The sequence below is a fragment of the Phyllobates terribilis genome, unplaced genomic scaffold (genome assembly GCF_046119375.1).
Source record: "Phyllobates terribilis strain yellow unplaced genomic scaffold, ASM4611937v1 Scaffold_3__8_contigs__length_932513732, whole genome shotgun sequence".
NCBI classification, from domain to species: domain Eukaryota; kingdom Metazoa; phylum Chordata; class Amphibia; order Anura; family Dendrobatidae; genus Phyllobates; species Phyllobates terribilis.
In genome coordinates this window covers 583,080,214-583,099,261 of record NW_027362763.1, presented here as the reverse complement: position 1 = coordinate 583,099,261, position 19,048 = coordinate 583,080,214, and the positions used below count along the sequence as shown (strand labels likewise).

At 43.7% G+C, this 19,048-nt stretch overlaps 1 protein-coding gene across 1 annotated transcript in view; it reads left to right on the top strand.

The window, feature by feature from the left end:
* Nucleotides 1-19,048, top strand: part of LYST (lysosomal trafficking regulator) — a 789,135-nt gene that overhangs the window by 415,688 nt on the left and 354,399 nt on the right. The window contains exons 26-28 of the mRNA XM_073671457.1: nucleotides 604-770; nucleotides 3,214-3,363; nucleotides 6,752-6,943. Of these exons, the coding sequence (XP_073527558.1) occupies nucleotides 604-770; nucleotides 3,214-3,363; nucleotides 6,752-6,943 (509 nt within the window). The remainder of the gene's footprint in view (nucleotides 1-603; nucleotides 771-3,213; nucleotides 3,364-6,751; nucleotides 6,944-19,048) is intronic.

The window sequence follows — 19,048 nt, the reverse complement described above, 5'->3', positions numbered from 1 at the left end:
GAAAACAAATACAATGTAATGGTGATGGGATATGTAACCTTTATGCCTCCAGCCAATTTATTGGTGATTACTGCAGATTCCTCACAAGTCATGTGATCCAGTTCTTCTTAAAGTGAACTGGATGTATTGTTGAAGATGGTATTTGATCTGCAGGCTTGATGTTATACCAAAACTTACATTTTGTTCATTAAAATCCCTGGTGTTTGTGTGCATATGAGTTCGGTGGGCAGTCCTATTCAGTGATTGACAGTCTGCCCTATATGACTGTGCTTGCAGAGATAGCCGTCAATCGCTCAATAGGACCGCCTGCTGGACTCCTCTGTATACAAACACTAGAGATTTTATTGCTTAAAATAAAAGCTGTGCTAAATCTTTTCCAACAGCTTGTATAGCATGCGGCTCAGTTTCTCCTCTATAATATGCTGACCACATATTGAACTGCATGTACAATGTAACCAGTTCCTGTTATATTTGTTAGTCAAAGATGAAGGCTGTGAGAAGGTGAGGAGGAGGCCACATTTCCCTAATATATTACAGAGGTTTATGTATTAATATACACCCCACTCATTCAAACATTGTAAACTTTTTCGTTCCATCTTCTAGCGTTTCCCAGGATGAATATATTTTGCTTGCTTCTGACTTGCAGCAACTGCTGATAGCTGTTACTATACACTCCTGTAGTTCATCTGGATCCCAGTATTTTCGAATTGTGGAGGATTTGATAGTGATTCTTGGATATCTGAATGAAAGCAAAAATGAAAAGTTGCAAAGTAAGGATTTTCATTTAAGTTTGTGTTAATGGGAGTGTGTCACCTCCAAAATGCCTTTTAAACTGACTATATTTAGAATTTAGCCCTTATAAAATTGATAATACTACTGTATCTGTTACAATGCCTAAGAAAATATCTTTGAATTTCTGTGCAAATGAGGGTGTTCTAGTGCTCCTGGACTACTTCTGATGGACAGCGCTCACTGCCGCACGTGTGTATGCGCACATGGGAACTCACACTGGTTGTTCAGTCCGCGCAGACAGTTTATTGTGGGTGTGAACACAATGGCCAGACGCGTTCAAGGGGAGAAAAAGGGAAAACCAAATGTGGTGAAGGGGTTAAAGGTCTCAAAGTAAGGATCTTAATTGTATGAGAGATCCCACAGAGGGCAGTTTAGGTTAAGTCTCAGATATATTTATATTGGAGTATCTTGGTGAAGTATTATATCTTGGAAAATGCATAAAAAATACAAAGGGGATAGAGTTTCAGGACACCGTCTATGGTTTAATTAAAATTTCTGCCTGTCCTCTTAGTTCGCAGGGTAGAGAAGTTCCCCATATGTTTTGATGATGTAGGGACATAAGGAATTACAGTTTTTTGCCCACTCCCTCTACAGAAACAAAACTGAATAAATTATCAAAAATTCATTTGTACCCAAAATTTGTACTAGTAAAAACTCTAGCTAGTCTCACAAAAAAATAAACCCTCACACAATTGTCTACAGAAAAATAAAAGAAAGTTATGGGTATTAGAAAACAGTGTTTCCCCAGGCTATCCAATAGGATTAAGTCAGCATGCCTGTGATTAGTCAGTACCTTTACCATGCATGGTACTAATTAATTACAGGCGTGCAGACTTAATCCTGTTGGATAGCTCGGGTTTATATAGGATTACCCTTACTTTGTCATTCCCTCGATAAAGCCCTGGCGAAACGCACGTTGGGAGCGGTGATATAAGGCTGTGGTGGACACTTTTTATATCGGCTCATATTCAGTAACCATTAGGATCTTTGTTGGAATCTTTACTCCTATCTTCATGGTGTCTCTATATTGTACTTCATGATTTATTTCTATTACATTAGCACTTGGCACTTTATTTATTTTTCCTGATTTAGATACTGATACAAATTGATTACCTGAGTATTTAATATGCACTTTTTCTATTATTATTGATATATTTCTTGATTATTAGTAATAGTATATTACAGCAGATTGGGTACTTGACACTTTACCTATTTATTTATTTATTTAATAATGGTTTAATAATGGAGATAATCTGAGATATATAGTGTACTTAATTTGATCTGTTTGTCCTTCATACATAGTGATTTTAATTGTTGTTATTTATTACCATCATGTACAATTTGTTATTGGACAAAAAAAATTTGTCACTGTACAGCCTTATACTCACCTGGATTTTAGTCCACTTTGGTGGTTTTTCCTTTTTTTCTTTCTGTTTTTATGTGTTATTGAATAAAATGGTGATTTAACATTATTGGTTAGTTGTGTATTCTTCTATAGGTCTTATGTTGCAGTGTGTACATGTCTCATATTAATTGTTTATATTTATGCATTAATGGATTACAAAAATAGTTAAAGACAGGTTGTAATGTAGCAGAACAAGTAAAAAGCCAAGGGAGGGAATACTTTCGCAAGCCACTGTGCATACAATTTTGTAATTGTTTTTGTATATTGCGCAGAAATATAATATAAAGAAAAATAATTGTGTAAATGTCGTAATCATACTGCATTACAGAATAAAGTTAACACTTCATCTATACTGCATGATGAATGCTGAAACAAAAACCTTAAAAAAAACCTGGCAGAATGGTTGTTTTTCATCATTCCCCTTATGCAAAAAAATGGAATGAAAAAGTTATATGTACCCGAAAAAAATGTGCCAGAAAAAGTCCCACACAGCTTCGTTGATAAAAAAAACACGTTATTGCTGACAAAATGTAGCAAAATAATAACAAAATATTTCTTTCACAAAAATTGGTGTTTTTTGTGCAAAAGTAGTAAAATACAAAAATAAATACAAGTTCAGTATTGCCAGTAAATGTAACGACCTGCAGAATCAATATAACATGTTATATATACTGCATGGTGTACGCAGCAAAATGTATAATGCACACATGTGCTTCAGAGCAGGCTGTCATTCATTGTGTAAGGGAGTGATTACAGCGCTGTCCCTGTGTAGTCCGGGGGGACTGTAACCGCCCCTATGACTGGAAGTGAATGGCTAAAGGGATGATAAAACGTCATTTTCTCCCTGTTGCCACTCTTCCTTCCAGTAAGGCAGACGGGCAGTATTTTAACCTTATTTACCTGCATATTAACCCTATTTGTGCAGGTAAATAGTGTTTTTGGATATAAAAGGATCCCTTTTAAAGATTGAATTTGACTCACAATAAGTTTGTTTTGGTGGTGTTTTTCTTTTCCAGACATTGCTGTTGCAATGCAGTTCAAAATTTTACACTCTGCTGTGGAGTTCATAAAAACAACTTCAAACCAGGATCCTCAAAATATTTTCTCCCCTTCTAATTGTCCTCAATCTTCACATGCAAAATACCCTAAAAGAAAAAGTGCAACCGGTAAGTAGTATGTGATTGATTACAAAAAAAATTCTATAGTTGTCTTTGTGTTTGTACTTATTGTAACTATTAAACATGTTATCCACCATTCGACGGTTCCTTCTTAAAGGGATTCTCTTGTCCAAAGTGATAAGTCTGCAGTCACTCTGTGTGACTGCAGACTTATGAATCACCCCAACGCAGGAACTGTGGGGATTCGCCGGTTTCTGACCCGTGACTGGAGGGTATTTCTGTGTTATACATGCTCCCGGCCAGAGCCCGACTAGTGGGCGCGGCTTTGCTCCATACAAGTGTATGACAGGTGTATGTGACACCAGCCCCCTGATAATGGCTCCCTGTCTACAGTCTGAGGTGAGGGGGTGTGGTGGGGTCGTGGCCTGCTCCTGGCTTTTAGTAGCAGCAGCCGCCAGCCACTTGATAAGGTCTCGCTGTCTGCAGGGTTGCTAGCAGTGAGCAGGCCATGCCCCCTCACCTCCGACTGCAGACAGGGAGCTATTATCAGGGGCTGGTGTGACAGAAGCTACTTTTCACCCCACTCTCCATAACAGCAGTGTGCAGCTCTCCACTGTTATCAGCCAGTCTGCTGATCATCGCTGATTCTCTGCAGAGATCAGGGAAGTGGCCATGCCCCTCTTCTCAGGCTGGCTGTTCCTTACAGTTGGGAGCTGAACACTTGTGTGTGATGTAATGACTCAGATGGGAGGGGGAGCAGATTCTGTCACATGGGATTACAAGGGTTCTAAAGATCATAAAACTGCCCTGGGAATCTCATCTTTATAGTTTGAGTGCAGGGACGGTAGAATTTTTTTTTTATCTCCCTGGGTACCCCTTTAAACAACAGCAAGAAGCTGTCAGATGATTGGTGGGGAAACGGCCCTTATGGTAATATTGAGAAGGCTATGGCTTTTCTATGTCATCTCAGTGTACGCTTTTATATAATATAATAATGAACTGGGTAATTTAGTAATAAATACGGAGATGCTGCCTTTGTCTGTATACAGTGCATCAAGTATAGTCTGTCAAGCATTGCTCATGTAGAAGCATAAGAGCCAATTCCTGGGGTCAATGAGGGATTTACCCGGTTCCGCTGTGGGGCAGTCTGAGGCTCTGTGCAGCAGGAGGTCCTGTGTCTGCGGGAGCCGGAGCAGCTTCAGGCTTGTGAAGACAGCAAGTTATCTGAAGTGGCCGTAACTTTACAGCAATTTTTCACACAAATTTTTTTATTGCAAGTATATTACACGTTTGGTAGGTTAGATATTAGCAATATAATAACCATAAGTTTGTTGAAACAATAGTGACCATTTAAGACATTTGCACTATCAGTTTCTTCAGTACATTACTAAACTGTAAAAGCATCAGCTTGGTTATTAGTTCACATGCTTTTGGCCCAACTAAAGTACATGGCCAGCTCACCTTTCAAATTTCAAAAAAAAAAAGTCTGTCAGGAGCATCCCACCATTTCTTAGAAACATACACTGGTGATTTAACACAGTATAGTGCATCGGGAATAGAAAAGGTTAAGAGATTTGTCAGAGGCAGTGATTGGAGACACTTTTAATGAATGAAGAACACTGGATCTTTAACCTGGAAACTCAAATACCAGCAGGTCTTAATTAATTTCAAAATAGATGTGATGTATTTATACTGATATAGTACATTGGGAATGCCTTGCTATTAGTATATTCTGCCTAGTATACACTACCTTCCGGTATCAAGCGAGCGTTTAAATACGCTTGGCTATCATTATATAACAGGCTATCATTAAGTACCTATGAGGTTCGAAACACCTCTTTTCCTAATGTGATTTTATTAACCTCTTTTCCGGCCCATTTTTCCTTTTTATAATTTTTACGATACTTTTAATATTTTTGGAATAAACATGTTATGTTAATTTGTTGGGATTGCTGCATACAAACTCTGCTATTTTAATATCTTAATATTTGTTACAATTGCAGTTGAGAAATATATATTTTTTTAATTATAGGTTTCCTTTATCTGACTGTTAGGCTTTTGCTAGATGTTTATCTGAAGTTTACCATCAGTAAAAAAAAATTGTCCTGCTGGATAAGGCTATGTACACATGGAGTATTTCATGAAATTTCTGAAGCATAAACTCTGCAAATCCTCTTCCAAATATCAAAACTCCTCAAAAACTTGGAGTTTCTGCTCCAAGAACTGAGCAGTAAGACTCAGTGTACACATACCCAAACCTCTTTAATTTCTTAAACTGTTTAGAATTGTCTAAGTTAACAAAAAAAAAAACATTCACTCTAAGGGGGTATTTCCTAAGCCAGTTATAATGTCACGCTGTGGTGATAGTAGTTTGTGCCCCCTCTGTATCCCCTGGAAGCCAATGCGTGCCTGTTCTTGAGTGTGTTCTGTCTGTTAGTAGGAGGAGCCTGTGGCAGTTGGTGAGGAGTCTTTTTAGAGTTCTATTGGCACAGCGAGTGGTAAATCCCTGGCCTTAGCAAGTGATACAGTATTGGTAATCCTTGCCTCCCTGGAGGATAGAGGAAACCCTGACAACAAGTGAAAGAAAAGCCAAAGTGAAATGCTTTCAACTTACTTAGATTCAGGTGGGACTTCGGTGAGTCCCTTGAGCTTTTCTGTATACTCCTTCTCCAACTGCCAACGAACTGAAGCTAGCTTGTGTGTCCACATCATCTTCCAAGCATACCCTGTTTACATTTAAAAACCTAAAACATAATCCAGTACCTATTTCCATTTCGTACTGGTTCTTGCACGTCTTGGATTCCCCTATCATCTCCATGACCTCCTGCCGCAATAATGTCCTCAACCTAGGCATATGACTGCTGTAGTCAATCATTGGTGATACCGATGACCTGTTACATTGAATAGTTGGCTGCAGCAATCACATATCCAGGTCAAAGACATAATCACTGATGCAGAGAATTAATGAAAGGGAGGTAAAGATGAACCAAAGGAAGACATCCAAAAATGCTCATTTTGAAATTGGGTTACATTTCAAAAAGGATTATACAGCTATTTTGACATGAATTTTTAAAGAAAGTATATCAGTCTCATTAAGGTATACAAACTATTATGAAATTAGATAACATCCTCTCTACAGCTCCATGGTACAGCTTGTAAAAACAACCTTTGTGTAAATGAAATAATTTAAAAGACATTACTAAGTAGCATCTTGCAAAAAAAAAGTGTGTATATGTGAATATATTGTTGTAGAAATATGGAATATTTTTCTGACCAGCCAATAATTTTACACAACAGCATGTACAACCAGGATAATCTGTGTACTTTACTTATTCCATAAACCATGCAAAATTTGAATATTCCAAAATAATAAAAGAACAATATAAAAACTATTTACTTTTGTTATACACTTTAACAATTTATGTTTGCTTTCTAGGTGCACAAAGGTTACCTTTTGCTCAATCAGACCCTCTTTTAATGACTATGCGTTCCTTTGCAAGTAGTGCGCTTACAGAACTAATGCACAAAAGAATGAGTCAAGAAAATCCAATAAGCGCTTCTGAATCAGAGTTTGTGCAAAGACTTCAGCGATTGACAGTTCTTGGTGTCAACAGACTTATTTATCAAGGTTTACAATCTTTTTTTATTGTATGATGTTAAAAAAGTTAAATAACCTGCAATCAAAAAGTGAAGAGATATTTACCAATATCCATTGACCCATAATTATTAATTAGATATTTTGCACCCATGACATCAAAGAGGGTAGTTAGCAAAAATTTTTCCAAATTTATTTATGTGATGCATTGGACCTCCTTCCTGATTTCCTTTTCTTTTGCATGTTTGTCACACTTAAATGTTTCAGATCACAAAACAAATGTAAATATTAGATAAATGTAACACAAGTAAACACAAAATGCAGTTTGTAAATGAATGTATTTATTATTAAGGGAAAAAGAAATCCAAAACTGAGCCCTGTGTGAATAAGTGATTGCCCCTAAACCTAATAACTGGTTGGGCAACCCTTAGCAGCAACAACTGCCATCAAGCGTTTGCGATAACTGGCAATGAGTCTTTTACAACGCTTTGAAGGAATTTTGGTCAACTCATCTTTGCAAAATTGTTGTAATTCAATCACATTGGAGGGTTTCCGAGCATGAACTGCCTTTTTAAGGTCGTACCACAGCATCTCAATCGGATTAAGGTCAGGACTTTGACTAGGCCACTCCAAAGTCTTAATTTTGTTTTTCTTAAGTCATTCAGATGTGGACTTGCTGGTGTGTTTTGGATCATTGGCCTCTTGCTAATCCAAGTGCGCTTCAGCTTGAGGTCATAAACAGATGGCCCGACATTCTCCTTCATGATTTTTTGGTTGACGGCAGAATTCATGGTTCCATTTACCACAGCAAGTCTTCCAGGTCCTGAATCAGCAAAACAGCCTGAGACTATCACACTACCACCACCATTTTTTACTATTGGTATGATGTTCCTTTCCTGAAATGCTGTGTTACCTCTACCCCAGATGTAATGGGACATACACCTTCAAAAAAGTTCAACTTTTGTCTCGTCAGCTTAGAGTATTCTCACCAAAGTCTTGGCGATCATCAAGATGTTTTCTGGCAAAACTGAGATGAGCCTTTATGTTCTTTTTGCTCAGCAGTGGTTTTCATCTTGGAACTCTCCTATGCAGGCTACTTTTGCCCAGTTTCTTTCTTATGGTGGAGTTATGAACACTGACCTTAACTGAGGCAAGTGAGGCCTGCAGTTCTTTGGATGTTGTTGTGGGGTCTATCGTGCCCTTTTGGATGAGTCATTGCTGCGCTCTTGGGGTAATGTTAGTTGGCCGGCCACTCCTGGGAAGGTTCACCACTGTAACATGTTTTCGCTATTTGTGGATAATAGCTCTCACTGGGGTTCGCTGGATTCCCAAAGCTTTAGAAATGGCTTTATAACCTTCTCCAGACTGATAGATCTTAATTAGTTTGTTTCTCATTTGTTCCTAAATTTATTTGGATCGCAGCATGATGTCTAACTTTTGAGGATCCTATTCAAGTGATTTCTTGATTGAGAACAGATGTGGCAGTAATCAGTGGCTGTAATCAGGCCTGTGTAAGGTTGAGAAATTGAACTCAGCTTCCCAATGATGTGATGAACCACAATTAATTTATGTTTTAGGCTATATGCACGCGGTTTTAATGCTTTTCCGCGGCTATTTTGCCACCACAGAAACGCATTAAAACCGCTTGTTAATAGGTCTGCCATGTATAGCAATGGTAATCCGGGTGTGCTGTGCATATGATGCGGAAATTTCCGCTCCGGATTACCATTGCGGTAAAAACCACAGCATAACCATTCATTGCGTGATTCTGCGGCGAATTCGCACCCATTGAGTCGCAGCAAACCCACAGATAGAATATCTATACCTGCGGAATTGCTGGGTTTCAATGAAAATCAATAGGCGCGAAATCGCATCGGAAACGCGGTGCGGGTGGTACCCAGGTCGGGCGAGGAGGCTATTACTTCTCTAATCCGACCGCGGCTCTGGCTGATAACAGTGAGAACTGTGTGGATGAGAGGAGCAGCAGTGTGCCCACGGTAGTAAAAAAAAGAAAGAAATAAAACTTTATACTCACCTGTCCGGCAGCCCCCGTTGTCCTCCTGGTCCCCGGCGATGCTATTTCCCCGGCAGTCAGCGGTACACTGCGGGGAGCGGGCTCACGCCCCGCAGTGTACCGAGCTGCTAGGACCTGCGGTGACGTCACTGATCATGTGATGGTCACGTGGCCATCAGCTGATCAGTGCCGGCAACGATCAGCTGATAGTCACCTGACCATCAGCTGATGCTCACCCTGGGAACATTCGCAAGAAAGAATGTTCCCAGAGTGGTATGCTCAGTGGGGCTGATCAGCTGATCTTCAGCTGATGAACCCCAGTGACCTCCTGCAGCAACATATGTACTGGCAGGGGAAATTTTACACCCCTGTCAGTATACATTGCTGTCTTCTACAGCAGTGACATCAGTGATCCTAGATCGCCATGGGACACTCGGCGTAATCATGGACTGTGTCGTTGATGGCGGACAGGTGAGGGATATGGTTGTTTATTTTTTTACGTTTTTTTCAGGAGATCGAGGGCTTCATGGACAGAGGGTAATAAAAATAATTGTAGAACCGTGTGTGTTTTTTATTTCATTGAAATACTTTATTCTGGCTGTGTCTTTTATTGAAAAAGCAGCGACCATTTTACTACGCAGTTAGTAATGGGGGCGTCTTATTTCTAACCTGGGCTTCACGTCAGCCGCCAATACAAGGCTGACGTGAACCCCAACCCCCATTACCCCACTCGCCACTGCTACATGGCAGTGGAAAGAGCGGAGGCTAAGCGCTAGATTTGGCACATCTTATGAATGCGCCATTTCTGGGACTACTGAGGGGTGATATTATTAGCTGCGCTAGGGCTAGTATCCATGGCCCCTTCCATGGCTATTAATATCAGCCTGCAGCTGTCTTGTTTAGCTTTTGCTGGGTAGATTTTATAGGGGGATACACGTCAATTTTTTTCTGGGGTCCCCCTGTAATCTAGCCAGTAAAGGCTAAGCAAACAGCTGTGGACTGATATTAATAGCCGGGGAAAATTGTTGGCTAATGGCCCCTTCCCCGGCTGCTAATATCAGCCCCCAGCGGTTGGCTTTCCCTCTGCTGGTTATAAAAATGACGCGGGTGCCCACGCCATTTTTCTTTTTTTTAATTTTAGACTTTGTGCCCATAATTCAGACTTGGCAGCGCTTTGGACGCAAATTTTTTCTGCGTCCAAAACATTACATTCTATTGAATGCAGGTAAATTCACATGTGTTCACTGAACCATGCGGATTTACAGCATTCAATACATTCTAGTGATCAATTTTCTGTTGCAGAGACTAGCGACTCCGCAAGAGAATTTGACATGCTGCGGTCCTGAAAGACGTGCCACATGTCAGTGTCCACGGGTGATTCGCAGCCTCTGATGAAATCTTAGTGGATTTCTAGAGATCCCATCCACTATGCTGTAACATCTGGATGCTGCGGGTTTGATGCTGTATAAACACGCAGTGTCAAACCTGCAGCGGCTCCTGACCGTGTCCACGTACCCAAACTCACCCACAGCATGTCAAATTCTGTAGCGGACACTTTAGTCTCCGCTGTAGATTTTGACCGATTGAAGTGTCATTAGATGCGGTGGATTCACATGTACCAACATCAAAAGTGCAGTATTAGAACACGGTGTTTTGAACGCAACAAAAATATGCTGCGTCCAAAGCGCTGCTGAGAGCTGATCGGGGGGACATAGCGGCTAATGAAACAGTTGTAAGATGATAATTATTGCCAGGGAAAACGTTTGCCTAATGGCACCTTCCCAGGCTAAAAATAGCAGCTCACAGCAGCTGCATAAATTACATTAATAGAAATGCTAATGAAAATAGGGTGAATAGGGACTAGCTGACTCCCAGCTCTTTTGTTTGGTTATGTCAAGGTGTCAATCAGACCTTTTCATGACCAAACTTAATTAAAGTAAAGTAAAGAGTTAAATAAACACACAGACACAGAGTAAACACTGTGTTACGCTCGCGCTCGGACTGACTGGCGTTAGTGTGATTAGTGATCCCACTGTACCATGAACCGAGGAGTGCCTGGAGGGGCATAACTAAGTATCAACCCGATCCGACCAAGGTGGCACGGCGGCTTAATCGACTCCGTGGACCAAGGAGGAACCGAGCAGAGGGACCAGGTGCGGCTCCAGGTCAGACCCCGGTCACAGTTGTTGACCCACACCGGGGAATGCAGGAACAGGCAGGTTAGACTGGTATACTGGCAGGTGGGTATTGGCAAGTACGGCTGGTATGCAGACAGGTGGGTACTGGCAAGTACGGCTGGTATGCAGACAGGTGGGCACTTGCAAGCACGGCTGGTATGCAGACAGGTGGGCATTGGCAAGCACGGCTGGTATGCAGACAGGTGGGCACTGGCAAGCACGGCTGGTATGCAGACAGGTGGGCACTGGCAAGCACGGCTGGTATGCTGACAGGGAGATACTGGCAAGCACGGCTGGAGTGCAGACAGGGAGGTACTAGCAGGTTGGAGCGCAGGCTGGATAGGGTCCAGTACAGACTGGGAGACAGGTACAGAGCCGCAGATGCGGTAGACAAGCAGAGTAAAGCGAAACCGCCGGAGCGGAGGACAAGGCAGAGCAGAGAGGAACTGCTGGTGCGGTGAGCAAGCAGAGCGGAGCGAAAACCGCAGGTGCGGTGGGCAACGCAGAGCAGAGCGGAACCGCCGGAGCGGTGGACAAGGCAGAGCAGAGAGAAACCGCAGGTGCGGTGGACAAGACTGAGCAGAGCGGAACCACCGGAGCGGTGGACAAGGCAGAGCAGAGAGAAGCCGCTGGAGCGGTGGGCAAGGCAGAGCAGAGAGAAACCGCAGGTGCGGTGGACAAAGCAGAGCAGAACCGCCGGAGCGGTGGGCAAGGCAGAGCAGAGAGAAGCCGCTGGAGCGGTGGGCAAGGCAGAGCAGAGAGAAACCGCAGGTGCGGTGGACAAAGCAGAGCAGAACCGCCGGAGCGGTGGGCAAGTCAGAGCAGAGAGAAACTGCCGGAGAGGTGGGTAAGTCAGAGCAGAGAGAAACCGCTGGTGCGGTGAGCAAGGCAGAGCAGAGAGAAGCTGCCAGAGCAGTGGGCAAGTCAGAGCAGAGAGAAGCCGCCAGAGCGGTGGGCAAGTCAGAGCAGAGGGAAGCCGCCGGAGCGGTGGGCAAGCAGAGCCGAACAGGGCTGAAGATGCAGGCAGAGAGGACAGGGCTCTGTTCATATGGAACAGACTGGAAAATACAGGAGGATGGCTAGAACACAGGAGGAAGATACAGAGGAAGGGAAAAGGGACAAGCAGAACCAGATACACACAAGGTACTTCCTATGAAGTAGCGAGTGGACACAAAACTCACAAACAGAAGTACAGAGACAATGAGTTGGAGTTAGGTGCAGGTTCATATACTGCAGGAAAAGGGAAGGTACGGACATAGAGACAAACAGGTAACAGGTTAGGATACAGTTCAGACAGGAACTGCTACTGCAAGAGATACAAGAACGAGCCTGGGAATACAGCCCCCAGAGATGGCGGAAACGGACAAGAAGTCACAGATAACAGGTCTGGGTATGCAGTCCCCAGAGATGGCGGAAACCGACAAGAAGCAGAACTGGACCTGGCAACTTCAGAGTAAAGGAGCACACTGAATGTTAGTGTTGCTCAGGCACCTCCTACTGGGTGGAGGGGGTTTAAATATCCAGTGACTCACAGCAATAGGCTGGAGACGCATTAGGGGTGCGCCCACAGCAGCTATAAGAATCATGAAGTTACCAGGCCGCCGCCCTAAGCAGTCAGTCAAGAGACATGCACACAGCATGAACTGGAGCAAGATTTGCAGGCTGGACTGACAGGTAAGATTGCGGTCTTGCATAGTGGGAGGTGGTGCACTATGCAAGCACGCCGCCAGGGATGTTACACACTGTATTTGAATTACAGCAGACACAGTCTTTAAACATTTAAATGAACCAATATACTCACCCCAGTTCTATGGTAATCCAAGGGTTTAAGCAATGTCCTACCAAATAACTTTATTTAGCTCCAAAAAGCATTCATTGATGTACAAAAACGCTTCAAAAAACGCATGTAAAATCCGCATGCGTTCTTTCTGCCATGGAGAGGCAAAAACGCTCAGGAAATTTCTGCTACAAATCCGCATCGCGCGCACATAGCCTTAAGGGGGGGGATAATCACTTTTTTCACACAGGGCTCTGTAGTTTTGAATTTCTTTTTCCCTTAATAAAGATCTTCATTTAAAAAAATGCATTTTGTTTCTACTTGTGTTATCTTTATCTAATATTTAAATTTGTTTTGTGATCATTTAAGTGTGACAACATGCAAAAGAATAAAAAATCAGGAATGGGGCAAACACTTTTTAACACTCGTGTGTATATGTACAGTACAGACCAAAAGTTTGGACACACCATCTCATTTAAATATTTTTCTGTATTTTCTTGACTATGAAAATTGTACATTCACATTGAAGTCATCAAAACTGTGAATTAACACATGTGGAATTATATACTTAACAAAAAAGTGTGAAACAACTGAAAATACAGTATGGCTTGTATTCTAGGTTTTTCAAAGTAGCCACCTTTTGCTTTGATGACTGCTTTGCACACTCTTGGCAAAAAACATCAAGCTCTACAAAGAAACTGGCTCACATGAAGACCACCCCAGGAAAGGAAGACCAAGAGTCACCTCTGCTTCTGAGGATAAGTTTATCTGAGTCACCAGCCTCAGAAATAGCAGGTTAACAGCAGCTCAGATTAGAGACCAGGTCAATGCCACACAGAGTTCTAGCAGCAGACACATCTCTACAACAACTGTTAAGAGGAGACTTTCTGCAGCAGGCCTTCATGGTAAAATAGCTGCTAGGAAACCACTGCTAAGGACTGGCAACAAGCAGAAGAGACTTGTTTGGGCTAAAGAACACAGGGAAAGGACATTAGACCAGTGGAAATCTGTGTTTTGGTCTGATGAGTCCAAATTTGAGATCTTTGGTTCCAACCACTGTGTCTTTGTGCGACGCAGAAAAGGTGAACGGATGGACTCTACATGCCTGGTTCCCACCGTGAAGCATGGAGGAGGAGGTGTGATGGTGTGGGGGTGCTTTGCTGGTGACACTGTTGGGGATTTATTCAAAATTGAAGGCATACTGAACCAGCATGGCTACCACAGCATCTTGCAGCGGCATGCTATTCCATCCGGTTTGCATTTAGTTGGACTAGCATTTATTTTTCAACAGGACAATGACTCCAAACACACCTCCAGGCTGTGTAAGGGCTATTTGACCAAGAAGGAGAGTGATGGGGTGCTACGCCAGATGACCTGGCCTCCACAGTCACCAGACCTGAACGCAGTCGAGATGGTTTGGGGTGAGCTGGACCGCAGAGTGAAGGCAAAAGGGCCAACAAGTGCTAAGCATCTCTGGGAACTCCTTCAAGATTGTTGGAAGACCATTTCCGGTGACTACCTCTTGCAGCTCATCAAGGAAATGCCAAGAGTGTGCAAAGCAGTCATCAAAGCAAAAGGTGGCTACTTTGAAGAACCTAGAATATAAGACATATTTTCAGTTGTTTCACACTTTTTTGTTAAGTATATAATTCCACATGTGTTAATTCATAGTTTTGATGCCTTCAGTGTGAATGTACAATTTTCATAGTCATGAAAATACAGAAAAATCTTTAAATGAGAAGGTGTGTCCAAACTTTTGGTCTGTACTGTGTATAGCTATGGATGTAGATTATATGAAATCATCATATGTCAGAAAGCTGAGAGGCTTTTCATATATATATATATATATATATATATATATATATATATATATATATACACACACACATATATATATAATGTACAGTTTGTATATGTACATATATGATATTCAAAATATATTTTAACACGTGATTTTTCCAGCCCCAACAACTGATGCTTTTAAATGCACATTTACATGGGCAGATTTTTGTCCATAAATAGTGAATACCTTAATCAGCCTAGCGTTTTTAAGTCAAACAGCGAGCCAATGCTAACTATTTGGGGACAAAGGCTCATTCCAACACTTGTTCTGATGGTTGGCATCTCTCAATGTATCTGCATCCTCAGGCTGTGGATTAGTGTTGAGCCACCCCCGTAGTGTTCGAGTTCGGTTCGTCGAACACCCGTGTGTTCGTCGAACTGTTCGTCGAACACCTTCGAACACCGTTAAAACCAATGGCAGGCAAACAAAAACACATAGAAACACATAGAAAACACCTTCAAAGGTGTCCAAAAGCTGACAAACTGCTCAGAAGACACAACTAACACATGGAAAAGTGACAAGTACATATAGTCATGCGAAAAGAAAAGAGGTGGAGGAGTAAAAGGAGGGGGAGACACAGATATAGGCATGTCATGCCCTTCTAAAATCCAAAAAGTGAGAAGCCGACACGTTCAGTCCGCTCCTGCCCGTGCCACCTCCGCGTCGCCGGGTTTGTGCCAGAGCCGCGGTGAACCCTGACGGCCAGCCCCCCTCTCCCAATACTGGTGCCTGTCCGCTGGTGGGTCGAGCGAGCCCCCCTGTGGTGGAGGCAGCTCTAAGCTTTTTAATTTAAATTGTCTCTCTAATTTGAATGAATACACTTTAAATCCATTTACAAGGATCTATTGGAGGGCAAGTCTCATGCCAGCAGCCGCGTAATTCCAGCTCCAGTAGCGTCCACTAAAGCTGCTGCAGTTAAAAAGCTTTTATAAGGATCGAGCTCGGCTGTCCACCGCAAGGCATCCTACTGCCAGTCCCAGCACCTATGCCTTGGGGTGCCTCCTGATGCTCTTCACGGAGTATCCCGTGGTCCCGAAGCATTTCCTTTGAAAAAATTAAGTGTCCAAACTACAGGTAGTGTAGCTTGCTTAACAGCCGGGATAATCCGCTGACTAGCAGACACTGCTACTAGGCACAAAGTATTTCCTGGGCTAGATGCAGTTAAAAATTTGTAATTAGATACTCTCGTTGGATGCTGAGAAAGCATTCCATAGAGTCTCCTGGCACGCCATATATGATTCTCTTAAAAAGCTTGGGGTAGGGGTCTAGGGGACCCTTTTATAGCCAAAATCACGGCCCTGTATCGCAATACGTCACCTAGGCTGAAGATAAATGGAACTGTAGCACCCTGAGGGCTCGGTTGCTACAGAGGTATTGCACCTCACCCAGAGGTGTGATATCTCACTCTCAGGTAAGGATGTAGTGTGGATCAGGACCCGACACCTGCATGCATTACACCACATTGCCGTGGGGCAGGGCGACCAATATGCCCCTGAGATGGGCACGACAGTCCCTGTCCCTGGCTGGAGTGGGGGGAGGGAACACTGAGGAAGGGGAACCCTGTAGTGCAGGAGCAGGGAGGAAGCAGTTCCTGGGTGCATTGAGAAGGGAGTATAAAAGGTGGGCACCATCTTAGTTCAGTGCAGAGAAGTCTGAGCAGAAGTGGCAGGGAGCAGGGGCTCTGCATGAGCTCTGCTCCGGAGGCGGGCCTAGTAACAGAGGCCCAGGCCTGGAAGAGGGGGAAGGAAGGAAGAGGAGCGGAGAAGGCTCCAGGAACGAGGAACGAAGGGATCCCAGGGGTGCAGATGGGCGAGTCGCCACCGCACGCCCGAATCCACCTGCGTGGAGGGGTCAGGCCAAAGGGGGAGACCGGTCCCCGAAACTAGTGGAGTCAGGAAACGACCCTCAGCTAGAAGCAGGAGGCTGTGACATTTTATGTGGCGCAGCCCCTCGCTACACCCGCTACGAAGGCACCACATAGGGTCAGGGAAACTGGCGCCAAGTTTACCAAGAGGAGGCCCGAGGCAGCCGGACAGAAGGGTTGGTAAGAAATGCCAGACAAAGGACACATAATGGGGGTCCTGTGAAGCGCTCCAAAGTTATCTGGGAGTTGTCTGAGCCCCTCACCTGGTGAGCACAGTACGACGTGGGCAGCCGTTACCTGCAGACGTGGTCTGGATAATAAGAACTGTGAGTAAAGGCCCTGGACTGCATCACTGACTCCGTGTCGTTACTGCTGCTGCCCTGCACCATCACCCCCATCCTCCGCATACACTGCCCTGAGGCTATACTCCTCCCGTGGGGAGTTATGCTACGCTCTGCTGCACCCACAACACCAGCCTCAGCGGTCTGCCCTGGAGCGGCGGTTCACTCTGACCGCAATCCACGGGTGGCGTAGTCGGACATTTAAACATCAAAACCACATAAATAGTTCCGCCACTGGTTTGACCGCCCTGAGCCACGGAACCGGGTCGCCGCCACGGAGACTACAACCACCAGCATCCACCAAAAAGGGTCCGGCTCCGGGTGTCCCAAGGCCCAGGGGGCGCGTCAGAACATTTTCATCACCTTTCACAATCACCAATGGGACAAGGCAGGGATGTTCTCTGTCCCCTCTCTTATACATCCTAGTGACGGAGCACCTGCTCTCATCAATTCGCCATAACCCCAATATTAGGTGGATTGAGGTGGGAGGCACCGAGTACAAGTGCTCTCTATTTGCTGATGATGTCCTAGTATATATCACTCAATCACATATATCCATCCATGCTGTTATGGCTGAAATAGATCACTTTGTTACATGGTCAAATTTTAAAATCAATGCAGCGAAGTCTGAGGCCCTCGATGTCTCCCTCCCCAAATCCATATAGGATTCCATCCAGTCCAACTTTCCCTTTGCCTGGCCCTCACAGGGTATCAAATACTTAGGAATTCCTATTCATAGAGACCTCTCCCATCTATGTTATCTTAATTTTGGGCCCTTTATTGAACAACTCCATACAGACCACGGTTGGCAAGTTAGAACTGTAAGATTCACTACGTGAACCACTGGTGTTTTGTGGAAAAGCACATGTACACTGTGTTCCAAATTATTATGCAAAAAGTGTTTAGGAGTGATAAGGGAAGAATTTGTTTGTTTGTCACTTAAACTCATTGATGGTGATGTGTGTCAGGGCTCTTTATATCACTGTAAGCAATTGCAGACACCTGTGCTAATTAGTTTGGCAGGTGTGTCCAATGAAAGGCAAGACTACTTAAGAAGGCTGTCTCACATTATTAAGCAGCCTACATTTTCTGCCAAAATGGGAAAGAAAAAGGATGTGTCGGCTGCTGAGAAGCAACAAATTGTGGAGTGTTTAGGTCAAGGCATGACTACAATCAACATTGTGCGATGATCAGGATGAAGTGTCTTGGCAATCAAGAAGTATGTAGCTGATTCACAGTACACACGTGTGCGTGCTGATAAGGGCAAATTGAGGACTCTTTCCTACAGGCAATTACGTCAGGTTGAAAGAGCAGCGGCAAAAAAGCCTTGTCATAGCAGCAGACAAGTTTTTGAAGCTGCTGGTGCCTCCAACGTCCCCCGAACAACAAGATGCAGGGTCCTTCAGAGGTTTGCAGCTGTGCATACGCCATCCTGTCGACCTCCTCTATCCACTTCACACAAGCAGAAACGGCTCCAGTGGGCCAAACATTACATGAAGACTGATTTCAAAACTGTTTTGTTCACGGATGAGTGCCGTGCAGCGCTCGATGGTCCAGATGGATGGAGTGGAGGATGGCTGGTTGATGGACACCCCACGCAAACACGGCTACAGCGCCAACAAGGAGGAGGTGGAGTAATGTTTTGGGCTGGAATCATGGGGAGAGAGATTGTCGGCCCCTTTAGGATCCCTGAAGGCGCTAAAGATGAACTCCATAATGTATGTGGATTTTCTCAAACAGCACTTCCTGCCATGGTTCAAGAAGAAGAACCGTGTATTTCACAGCAAGATCATTTTTTTGCATGATAATGCACCATCTCATGCTGCACATAAAACATCTGCATCTCTGGCTGATATGGGCATAAAAGGGGACAAACTTATGGTGTGACCCCCATGCTCCCCTGACCTCTACCCCATTCAGAACCTTTGGAGCATCATTAAAAGGAGTGTCTATGATGGCGGGAGGCAGTTCACATCTAAGCAACAGCTCTGGGAGGGTATTCTGTCCTCATGCAAAACAATTGAAGCAGAAACCATCCAAAACCTGACAAATTCAATGGACGAGAGAGTTCAGAAGCTCCTTTCGAACAAGGGGTCCTATGTGAAAATGTAACATCACCTAG